Below are 12,041 nucleotides of genomic sequence, written 5' to 3'. Positions count from 1 at the left end.
CCAACAGGTCCCACTGAAAGATTCTGGCCTGGTACCTGCCAAAAGGAATTGCTTCGTAAGAGGCCACCATCTTTCCCAGGACTCGCGTGCAGTGATGCACCGACACCTGTTTTGGTTTCAGGAGGTCTCTGACTAAAGATGACAGCTCCTTGGCTTTCTCCTCCGGGAAAAACACTTTTTTCTGGACTGTGTCCAGAATCATTCCCAGGAACAGTAGACGTGTCGTCGGAACCAGCTGTGACTTTGGAATATTCAGAATCCAACCGTGCTGGTGTAGCACCTCCTGAGATAGTGCTACTCCTACCAACAACTGCTCCCTGGATCTCGCCTTTATTAGGAGATCGTCCAAGTACGGGATAATTAAAACTCCCTTTTTTCGAAGGAGTATCATCATTTCCGCCATTACCTTGGTAAACACCCTCGGTGCCGTGGACAGTCCAAACGGCAGCGTCTGGAATTGGTAATGGCAATTCTGTACCGCAAATCTGAGGTACTCCTGGTGAGGATGATAAATGGGGACATGCAGGTAAGCATCCTTGATGTCCAGGGATACCATGTAATCTCCCTCGTCTAGGCTTGCAATAACCGCCCTGAGCGATTCCATCTTGAACTTGAATTTTTTTATGTATGTGTTCAAGGATTTCAAATTTAAAATGGGTCTCACCGAACCGTCCGGTTTCGGTACCACAAACAGTGTGGAATAGTAACCCCGTCCTTGTAGAAGTAGGGGCACCTTGACTATCACCTGCTGGGAATACAGCTTGTGAATTGCCTCTAGCACAGCCTCCCTGCCCGAGGGAGTTGTTGGCAAGGCAGATTTGAGGAAACGGCGGGGGGGAGACGCCTCGAATTCCAGCTTGTACCCCTGAGATACTACTTGAAAGATCCAGGGATCCACCTGTGAGCGAGCCCACTGATCGCTGAAATTTTTGAGGCGGCCCCCCACCGTACCTGGCTCCGCCTGTGGAGCCCCACCGTCATGCGGCGGACTTGGAAGAAGCGGGGGAAGACTTTTGCTCCTGGGAACCTGCTGTTTGTTGCAGCCTTTTTTCCCTACCTCTGCCTCTGGACAGAAAGGACCCGCCTTTTCCTCGCCTGTTTTTCTGGGTCCGAAAGGACTGTACCTGATAAAACGGCGCTTTCTTAGGCTGTGAGGGAACATGGGGTAAAAATGCTGACTTCCCAGCTGTTGCTGTGGAAACTAGGTCCGAAAGACCATCCCCGAATAACTCCTCACCCTTATAAGGCAAAACTTCCATGTGCCTTTTGGAATCTGCATCCCCTGTCCACTGCCGAGTCCATAAGCCTCTCCTAGCAGAAATGGACAATGCACTTATTTTAGATGCCAGCCGGCAGATCTCCCTCTGTGCATCTCTCATGTATAAGACTGAGTCTTTTATATGCTCTATGGTTAGCAGAATAGTGTCCCTGTCGAGGGTGTCAATATTTTCTGACAGGGATTCTGACCATGCAGCGGCAGCACTGCACATCCATGCTGACGCAATAGCTGGTCTAAGTATAATGCCTGAGTGTGTATATACAGACTTCAGGATCGCCTCCTGCTTTCTATCCGCAGGCTCCTTCAGGGCGGCCGTATCCGGAGACGGAAGTGCCACCTTTTTAGACAAACGTGTGAGCGCTTTATCCACCCTAGGAGGTGTTTCCCAACGTGCCCTATCCTCTGGCGGGAAAGGGAACGCCATTAGTAACTTTTTAGAGATTACCAATCTTTTATCGGGGAAAGCCCACGCTTCTTCACACACTTCATTTAATTCTTCAGATGGGGGAAAAACTACGGGTAGTTTTTTCTCCCCAAACATAATACCCTTTTTAGTGGTACCTGGGTTTATATCCGAAATGTGTAACACCTCTTTCATTGCCTCAATCATGCAACGAATGGCCCTAGTGGACATGAGATTAGACTCATTGTCGTCGACACTGGTATCAGTATCCGTGTCGACATCTGCGTCTGCCATCTGAGGTAGCGGGCGTTTTAGAGCCCCTGATGGCCTTTGAGACACCTGGGCAGGCACGAGCTGAGAAGCCGGCTGTCCCGCATTTGGCATGTCGTCAAATTTTTTGTGTAAGGAGTCGACACTTGCACGTAATTCCTTCCATAAAACCATCCACTCAGGTGTCTGCCCCGCTGGGGGTTACATCACTTCTATAGGCATCTGCTCCGCCTCCACATAATTTTCCTCATCAAACATGTCGACACAGCCGTACCGACACACCGCACACACACCGGGAATGCTCTAACAGAGGACAGGACCCCACAGAAGCCCTTTGGGGAGACAGAGAGAGAGTATGCCAGCACACACCAGAGCGCTATATAATGCAGGGACTAACTGAATTATGTCCCCTATAGCTGCTATAATATTTACTGCGCCTAAATTTAGTGCCCCCCCCTCTCTTTTTTACCCTTTCTGTAGTGTAGACTGCAGGGGAGAGCCAGGGAGCTTCCTTCCAGCGGAGCTGTGAGGGAAAAATGGCGCCAGTGTGCTGAATGAGATAGCTCCGCCCCTTTTTTGCAGACTTTTCTCCCGCTTTTTTAAGGATTCTGGCAGGGGTAATTATCACATATATAGCCTCTGGGGCTATATATTGTGATTGTTTTGCCAGCCAAGGTGTTTTTATTGCTGCTTAGGGCGCCCCCCGCCAGCGCCCTGCACCCTCAGTGACCGGAGTGTGAAGTGTGTATGAGGAGCAATGGCGCACAGCTGCAGTGCTGTGCGCTACCTTGGTGAAGACAGAAGTCTTCATGCCGCCGATTTTCCGGACTTCTTCTTGCTTCTGGCTCTGTAAGGGGGACGGCGGCGCGGCTCCGGGAACGAACACCAAGGCCAGTTCCATGCGGTCGATCCCTCTGGAGCTAATGGTGTCCAGTAGCCTAAGAAGCCCAATCTAGCTGCAAGCAGGTAGGTTCGCTTCTTCTCCCCTTAGTCCCTCGTTGCAGTGAGCCTGTTGCCAGCAGGTCTCACTGTAAAATAAAAAACCTAAAATATACTTTCTTTCTAGGAGCTCAGGAGAGCCCCTAGTGTGCATCCAGCTCGGCCGGGCACAAAAATCTAACTGAGGCTTGGAGGAGGGTCATAGTGGGAGGAGCCAGTGCACACCAGGTAGTCTAAAAGCTTTCTTTTAGTTGTGCCCAGTCTCCTGCGGAGCTGCTATTCCCCATGGTCCTTTCGGAGTTCCCAGCATCCACTAGGATGTTAGAGAAATTAGATTTTTTAAGAAGAGGTCTAACAATTGCTTCCTTTAGGAGTCCAGGAAATATGCCTGTCTGCAAAGAGCATTGAACAATTTTTGCAAAGACAGGACCAATTATATCCATACAACCTATTAGAAGCTTGGTTGAGGCAGGGTCCAGATCACAGGTGGTGGGACGCAAAATCCGAGCAATTTCAGCAATGTCCTTTACATCCACTGGGTGAAAGCTGGTCCATGAAGGCAGGTGGCTTATATTGGCAGGTTTTGTAGTTTGACACTCCTTTGATGGCACTGTGGAGATTCCAGCCCGAATGGTGGATATTTTATCTGCAAAGAAGTTTGCAAACTCGTTGCATCTTGCCTGGGAGAGGGTTTCATCAGTCTGCAGGCATGCTGGCTTGCAAAGCATCTCCACTGTGCGGAAAAGTTGAGCTGGCCTATTGTTTGCTGCCGTGATCTCATTTGACAGAAACTGTGATTTCTTACGGGTGATTGTCGATTGATATTCTTCATTATGCTTTATTAGTTTTATTTTGTCATCCACTAGGTTAGTCTTCCTCCATCGTCTTTCCAGTCTACGCCCCCTTTTCTTGAGCTCACTAACACTGTTGTCGAACCAGGGAGCTCGACGTTGTGGTTTACGAGGTCTTATACGCACAGGGGCGATAACATCAATTGCAGCCATAACATCCCTATTACAATAACGGACTAGGGAACAGGGATCTTCACAGGCACCCAGTATAGCAGAGAGATCCAGATTTGCTGTTAGAGCCTGGGACGATACCTGGTCAACTCCATGGGCAGAGATTTTATTTGAGGGGTTGCAATTGAGAACCAAAGGGCGTGGTGGTCTGACCAGATGACTGGGTTTATTTTTAGGTCAGTGACTTCTAATCCAATCTGAAAGACAAGATCAAGAGTGTGACAACTTTTATGTGTGGCAGAAGGAATGACCTGTGTGAAGCCCAGACCATTCATTGTGCACAGGAGGTCTTAGCCAAGGCGAGAGAGCTCATCATCCACCCATGCATTGAAATCCCTGAGGATGAGCCATCTTTGATGTTCCAGAACCAGGCCAGCAACAGTGTCTGCAATTTCTTGTAGAAATATCATTCCATCTCCAGGGGAAAGTACTCTGAAACCTAATCCTGTCGAACTCCGGGCAGCAATGCACTCGAATGAGTGAGTAATTTCAATAGGGTGGACCCTAAGTTTAAGGTCTTTTTTGAAGCAGATAGCCACCCCGCCACCCCTGCGGTCCAGTTTTGGGTTGTGGATGACAGAGTAGTTTGTTGGTACTGCAGCCTCCAATATAGGTGCTGCATTTTCATCTAGCCAGGTCTCTGTAATACAGGCTTGATCTGCAGATTCAATAAGGTCAGCAATTGTTGCAGTCTTGTTTCTTATAGATCTGGCATTACAAAGGACTGACCTGATTGGGCATACCAGTGTACCTTCAGTTTTCTTTATGTTAGGTGCAGGAGCTCTGGGTATGGAGGTTACCAAGCGAGAATTGACAGTTCTGTTCTTCCAAGCACAGGGCCGTCTTTTGGGTATCACTTCTATTTGATTGTTCTTTGAAGCTGGGGGTGAGCAGGTGGGCAAAAGAGTTAGGTGGTTACCGGGGAAAAGAAGTTTCCGGCCTGCTCGCTTCCCACGAATGCGCCTGTGTTTTCTTTTTAAAATGCCATGGGATTGGAGGATAGAAGCCTGTGATGGTGTAATAGGAACTGCGGAACTTGGTGGGCGTAGTGAAAGAATTAAGGTGGAGGAATACGTATACATTGGGTCATCAATGACAGATTACTAGAAGTATGAGCTGCATATGATGATGAGAAAGGGAGAGAAAACTGTATATATATATATTTTTTTTTTCCCCAATTCGATATGTGATCCAAAAATTATAATGGGTACATGAACAGAGTTATTGCTATAACCTATTGCTGCTCCAATAATCCAGTGTGTATATTTGAAACAAGTGATAAATAAAATAACTTTACTTTTCTGTTGCTGTTTTAGTAAATTATTCTGGAACAGAGCAGGCTTGTGGAAGGTGTTAGAATCAGAGGCAGAACTCTGGGAGGCAACGGAGTCAGCTGCCGCCGGGCTCCTGCTTTGAAGGGGGCACCTCTCCTCCTGTTCCGTGTGTTCAGCGACATTAATCAATTAAGTTAATTGACAGCAGCCAGTATCTCTTCCGTAGCCGTCTTCCCCACTAGTCACTACACCTTACAAATCACACCCTCTTTATTATAGATACACTGGAAGCAGACACCTTACTGATGGAGCTGTTTGCTCCTATAAAGGAAGCATGAGAATTCTAACTATATGCAGTTATTTCTCTGACAATTACAAGTAACTTCATATAGTTAGAATTCTCACACTTCCTGTGCAAGAGCAGATATCTCCATCAGTAAGGTGCATGCTTCCAGTGTAAAAGCTTGTGGGTTCTAATCCTGGATATGACACTTGCAAATTAATTGTCAGAGAGATAATCAGCATTGTGAGTGACTGAGCAGATCTATGTAGTGTGTGGCTGGACCCCTACATAGATCTGCCTAGTTGCAACGGTTTAGTAGTAGCTTCATATAGTTAGAATTAGAGAGATGAGCGGGTTCGGTTTTACTCGGATCTCAAAATGGCATCTTATTGGCTCACGGATGATATATGGGGGAGGAGGGTGGGGGGGGGGGGGAGGCACCAATATTGTTCTTGCCTCCGGGCAACTGGGATAAACTTACGCCACTGGTTAGAATCCAATTCCTACTGTGTAGTTGTGAAAAGTCTCAGTGTGAGGGGCCTTTGAAATAGATTTCTTGTGGGGGTAGTGATATCCTTTGTCCTGGGGAATGGCTGCTATTTGAAATGGTGACCCTTTAGCCATTCAGAGCCTGAATATACTGATATTAGTTGAAAAATGCAAGAAGTTAGAGTTATTTGTTGCTCAGAGAACAGAGGTGGATGATGACTAAATGAGGGGCTGGATGGAGCCAAATATAGGTTGTAGTCCACAGTACCTTGTCTGGGATGTCCAATGCAGAGTACAGCAGATTCCAAACTGAAGGATGTCTCAGTGGAGAGTTGCAGAGGATTCAATCCAGTGTGTATCTCAGCGCAGGAATGTAATCCGTTGGTTATGATAAGATGTCCGCGTAGAGTAGTACAAGTTAAAGGTAAGTCCTTGGATATTTATGATAATTCATAGGTCTTTTGTGGAGAATTTAAGCGGTTTTATGGAGATGATCAGGAGCTTGCAAAAGATGAGGCAGCCATTTTGGGCGCCTACACAGTACAGCTTACAATCGATATTCCCTACCCCATGTACACACATTCACGCTAGGGTTCATTTTTTTGGGAGCTAATTAACCTACCAGTATATTTTTGGATTGTGGGAGAAAACCGGAATACCTGGAGGAAACCCACACACGCACGGGGAGAATATACAAACTCCACACAGAGCCATGTTGGGAATTGTACCCATGACCTCAGTGCTGTGAGGCAGTAATGCTAACCATTTCAATATTCGTACTGCCCAAATAATGTAATAAAATGCAGTGTGCAATATATAGAATTCAAATCATGTAACATTCACACAGCTGATGTACATGTACTGTACTGTATGTCATATTAATACGTGGTTTGTTTTCTATTTTAGATGATACACCAGCAACCAAACCCAGGAATTCATTATGAGTATGTTATTCCATCTGCAAACACTATCAGTCCACAGTTACCTCCTCACCGGAGACCAGGTGATGTTTACTACCTTATGTCACTCTGCTTACGAAGTGTTGAAGTTATCAATAAGCAATTAGTTATAGTGATTAGGTTCACAGGCACATAAGTGATTATTTCTTTAGATTTTGTCCTTGGCTATATTGTATAGAAAAACTTATAAATAAAATAAAAACCGTTAGAGCGAGTGGAGCAAACTAAGGACAGACCTAAGGGTATATTTAACAAAAAAGTGCAGGTTTTTAGAAGTGGAGATGTTGTCCACACATTGCGTTTTAGCAGGTCCCGTTCAGCGGGACCCACTTGGCAGGAAGGAACCTGCACATGGTCTCCTATGCAGCCACCTACATACTTGGCAGCACTGCATCCACTGGACCCAACCGTAGCATGCTGCTGTTGAGCTGAATGACAGGACGACCGGATTTTAAGTAGAACACATACATTTCAATGTATGTGTTTACACAATGCAGCTGTGTCGTGCTGTGTTCTACTTGAAATCCCGTTGTGGCACTGGCGCATCTGACGAAATGGCTATGTGTGAATCCACATAGCGTTTTCGCCGGAACCGAGTCTGGCAAAAACGCTATGTGTGGCCCTAGCCTTAGGCACTGCACTGGATAGTGCTCACAAAAGTGTATATCAGCAGACCCCAGGAAAAGAGGTATGCTACCTCTAAAAGCACAAATAAACAAGGATAACCCAGGTAGTGCTTAATAATACATATATGAGAAAATATATCGAAAATATAATATTTATATTGTAAAACTAGTATTAATATACCACCCGGGGGATATTAAGAATTATTAGAAAATACAGATAACAAAATGCATATCACACAATCATCACAGACATACTGTAAGTAGCGGCACGGAATAGTGCAAATTAATTAATAGATGACAGTTTCCAATAATTACAAAAACTGGTAATTGGTAGATGTACTTCAGAGGTAATAATATCAAGTAATATGCTGTATTAATGTGTCTGAAAAGGTGCCAGGATGCAATTCCAACAGCGCGGAGACACTCAGATGGATACAGTCTGTCTCAACGCGGTTGTGATGTTAATACAAAGCAGTAAACAGCCAGAAATGGGGGATCTCACTTCTATACCATGCTGCTACTTATGTCTGTAATTATTGTGTGATATACATATTTGTACCTGTATTATAACTCTTTATACCTCCATGCGGTATACTGATACTGATTTTAAAATAAACATATTTTCCATATATTTTCTCATGTATGCACACTGTATTATTAAGTAGAGATGAGCGGGTTCGGTTTCTCTGAATCCGAACCCGCCAGAACTTCATGTTTTTTTTCACGGGTCCGAGCGACTCGGATCTTCCCGCCTTGCTCGGTTAACCCGAGCGCGCCCGAACGTCATCATGACGCTGTCGGATTCTCGCGAGGCTCGGATTCTATCGCGAGACTCGGATTCTATATAAGGAGCCGCGCGTCGCCGCCATTTTCACACGTGCATTGAGATTGATAGGGAGAGGACGTGGCTGGCGTCCTCTCCATTTAGATTATAAGAGACTGAGAGAGATTTACTGGAGCTGACTAGGAGGAGTACTGTTACTGTAGAAGTGTAGAGACTGAGTGGAGAGAGTTTACTAGTGAGGACAGTGCAGTTTACTTTATAATCCGTTCTCTGCCTGAAAAAAGCGATACACAGCACACAGTGACTCAGTCACATACCATATCTGTGTGCACTGCTCAGGCTCAGGCCAGTGTGCTGCATCATCTATTATCTATATATAATATTATATATATCTGTCTGACTGCTCAGCTCACACAGCTTATAATTGTGGGGGAGACTGGGGAGCACTACTGCAGTGCCAGTTATAGGTTATAGCAGGAGCCAGGAGTACATAATATATTATATAGTGAGTGACCACCAGACACACAGTGCAGTTTATTTAATATATCCGTTCTCTGCCTGAAAAAAGCGATACACACAGTGACTCAGTCAGTCACATACCATATCTGTGTGCACTGCTCAGGCTCAGGCCAGTGTGCTGCATCATCTATATATATTATATATCTGTCTGACTGCTCAGCTCACACAGCTTATAATTGTGGGGGAGACTGGGGAGCACTACTGCAGTGCCAGTTATAGGTTATAGCAGGAGCCAGGAGTACATAATATTATATTAAAATTAAACAGTGCACACTTTTGCTGCAGGAGTGCCACTGCCAGTGTGACTAGTGACCAGTGACCTGACCACCAGTATATATAATATTAGTAGTATACTATCTCTTTATCAACCAGTCTATATTAGCAGCAGACACAGTACAGTGCGGTAGTTCACGGCTGTGGCTACCTCTGTGTCGGCACTCGGCAGCCCGTCCATAATTGTATATACCACCTAACCGTGGTTTTTTTTTCTTTCTTTATACATACATACTAGTTACGAGTATACTATCTCTTTATCAACCAGTCTATATATTAGCAGCAGACACAGTACAGTGCGGTAGTTCACGGCTGTGGCTACCTCTGTGTCGGCACTCGGCAGCCCGTCCATAATTGTATATACCACCTAACCGTGGTTTTTTTTTCTTTCTTTATACATACATACTAGTTACGAGTATACTATCTCTTTATCAACCAGTCTATATATTAGCAGCAGACACAGTACAGTGCGGTAGTTCACGGCTGTGGCTACCTCTGTGTCGGCACTCGGCAGCCCGTCCATAATTGTATATACCACCTAACCGTGGTTTTTTTTTCTTTCTTTATACATACATACTAGTTACGAGTATACTATCTCTTTATCAACCAGTCTATATATTAGCAGCAGACAGAGTGTTTAGTGCCGCCGCTCACCTTGTCAGCAATCGGCGTACGAGGTTACATCCAGAAAATGTGGAGAAGATGATGTTCATTAAAATGAATTATAATCAATTCCTCCGCGGAGACATTGACCAGCAGCAATTGCCTCCACAAAGTACACAGGGAGCTGAGATGGTGGATTCCAGTGGGGACGAATTGATAATCTGTGAGGAGGGGGATGTACACGTGATATATCGGAGGGTGAAGATGAGGTGGACATCTTGCCTCTGTAGAGCCAGTTTGTGCAAGGAGAGATTAATTGCTTCTTTTTTGGGGGGGGTCCAAACCAACCCGTCATATCAGTCACAGTCGTGTGGCAGACCCTGTCACTGAAATGATGGGTTGGTTAAAGTGTGCATGTCCTGTTTTGTTTATACAACATAAGGGTGGGTGGGAGGGCCCAAGGACAATTCCATCTTGCACCTCTTTTTTCTTTTCTTTTTCTTTGCATCATGTGCTGATTGGGGAGGGTTTTTTGGAAGGGACATCCTGCGTGACACTGCAGTGCCACTCCTAGATGGGCCCGGTGTTTGTGTCGGCCACTAGGGTCGCTAATCTTACTCACACAGTCAGCTACCTCATTGCGCCTCTTTTTTTCTTTGCGTCATGTGCTGTTTGGGGAGGGTTTTTTGGAAGGGACATCCTGCGTGACACTGCAGTGCCACTCCTAGATGGGCCCGGTGTTTGTGTCGGCCACTAGGGTCGCTAATCTTACTCACACAGCTACCTCATTGCGCCTCTTTTTTTCTTTGCGTCATGTGCTGTTTGGGGAGGGTTTTTTGGAAGGGACATCCTGCGTGACACTGCAGTGCCACTCCTAGATGGGCCCGGTGTTTGTGTCGGCCACTAGGGTCGCTAATCTTACTCACACAGCTACCTCATTGCGCCTCTTTTTTTCTTTGCGTCATGTGCTGTTTGGGGAGGGTTTTTTGGAAGGGCCATCCTGCGTGACACTGCAGTGCCACTCCTAGATGGGCCCGGTGTTTGTGTCGGCCACTAGGGTCGCTAATCTTACTCACACAGCTACCTCATTGCGCCTCTTTTTTTCTTTGCGTCATGTGCTGTTTGGGGAGGGTTTTTTGGAAGGGCCATCCTGCGTGACACTGCAGTGCCACTCCTAGATGGGCCCGGTGTTTGTGTCGGCCACTAGGGTCGCTAATCTTACTCACACAGCTACCTCATTGCGCCTCTTTTTTTCTTTGCGTCATGTGCTGTTTGGGGAGGGTTTTTTGGAAGGGACATCCTGCGTGACACTGCAGTGCCACTCCTAGATGGGCCCGGTGTTTGTGTCGGCCACTAGGGTCGCTTATCTTACTCACACAGCGACCTCGGTGCAAATTTTAGGACTAAAAATAATATTGTGAGGTGTGAGGTATTCAGAATAGACTGAAAATGAGTGTAAATTATGGTTTTTGAGGTTAATAATACTTTGGGATCAAAATGACCCCCAAATTCTATGATTTAAGCTGTTTTTTAGTGTTTTTTGAAAAAAACACCCGAATCCAAAACACACCCGAATCCGACAAAAAAAATTCGGTGAGGTTTTGCCAAAACGCGTTCGAACCCAAAACACGGCCGCGGAACCGAACCCAAAACCAAAACACAAAACCCGAAAAATTTCAGGCGCTCATCTCTATTATTAAGCGCTATCTGGGTTATCTTGTTATGTTATCCATAGCAACCAATCAGATTCTACTGATCATTTATCTAGTACATTCTAGAAGATAATAGGTAGAATCTGACATTGAATAATTTAATTTTAAAACCATCCACCCAATCCCAGGAATCCTGGGATAGGCCTCCCTCGTCATAATGCACTCTTCCTTCAGTTAATGTGGAAGGAAAAATAACATTTTTTTTTTGTTTTTTAGGGGAACCTCTCAATGGCCAGTTAGATATAACAGATATCTCTAGCCCTTCAGAAAACAAAGACTCATTCAGTGATACCGACATACATGTAGGACAGCCAGCAGGATCCCTACCACGCAGACAACCAGACAACCAAGTTCCTGCAGTACAGCCACCTCGGAGGAACAGTGACTATAACTGGAAGCAAGTGGGCTCAACTGAGTGTTCAGTTACCTGTGGGAAAGGTGAGGGGGTTGAATGGAAAAAAAGGGGAATCAAAGAGGTAATTTCTGTGAAGGAGAAGAGAAAAAAAAGTCACTAAAAGTAGTTAAAATGACAGAAAAGACATTTAAACACGAGATTATAGACGCAGGTAGGGATTGTCTATCCCTTATATCTAACCCATTTTCCAG

General features: G+C 45.5%; 1 protein-coding gene across 4 annotated transcripts in view; it reads left to right on the top strand.

Moving 5' to 3' along the window:
• THSD4 (thrombospondin type 1 domain containing 4) overlaps nt 1-12,041 on the top strand; it is a 1,279,073-nt gene that overhangs the window by 1,195,902 nt on the left and 71,130 nt on the right. For all 4 annotated transcript variants that reach the window (XM_063926205.1, XM_063926204.1, XM_063926207.1 and 1 more), the window contains 2 exons: nt 6,866-6,962; nt 11,652-11,873. In XM_063926205.1, coding sequence (XP_063782275.1) covers nt 6,866-6,962; nt 11,652-11,873 — 319 coding nt within the window. The remainder of the gene's footprint in view (nt 1-6,865; nt 6,963-11,651; nt 11,874-12,041) is intronic.

Source organism: Pseudophryne corroboree, chromosome 6 (genome assembly GCF_028390025.1).
Source record: "Pseudophryne corroboree isolate aPseCor3 chromosome 6, aPseCor3.hap2, whole genome shotgun sequence".
Taxonomy (NCBI): domain Eukaryota; kingdom Metazoa; phylum Chordata; class Amphibia; order Anura; family Myobatrachidae; genus Pseudophryne; species Pseudophryne corroboree.
Note: the sequence above shows the minus strand (reverse complement) of the source record. Positions and strands in the feature narration are given on the sequence as shown.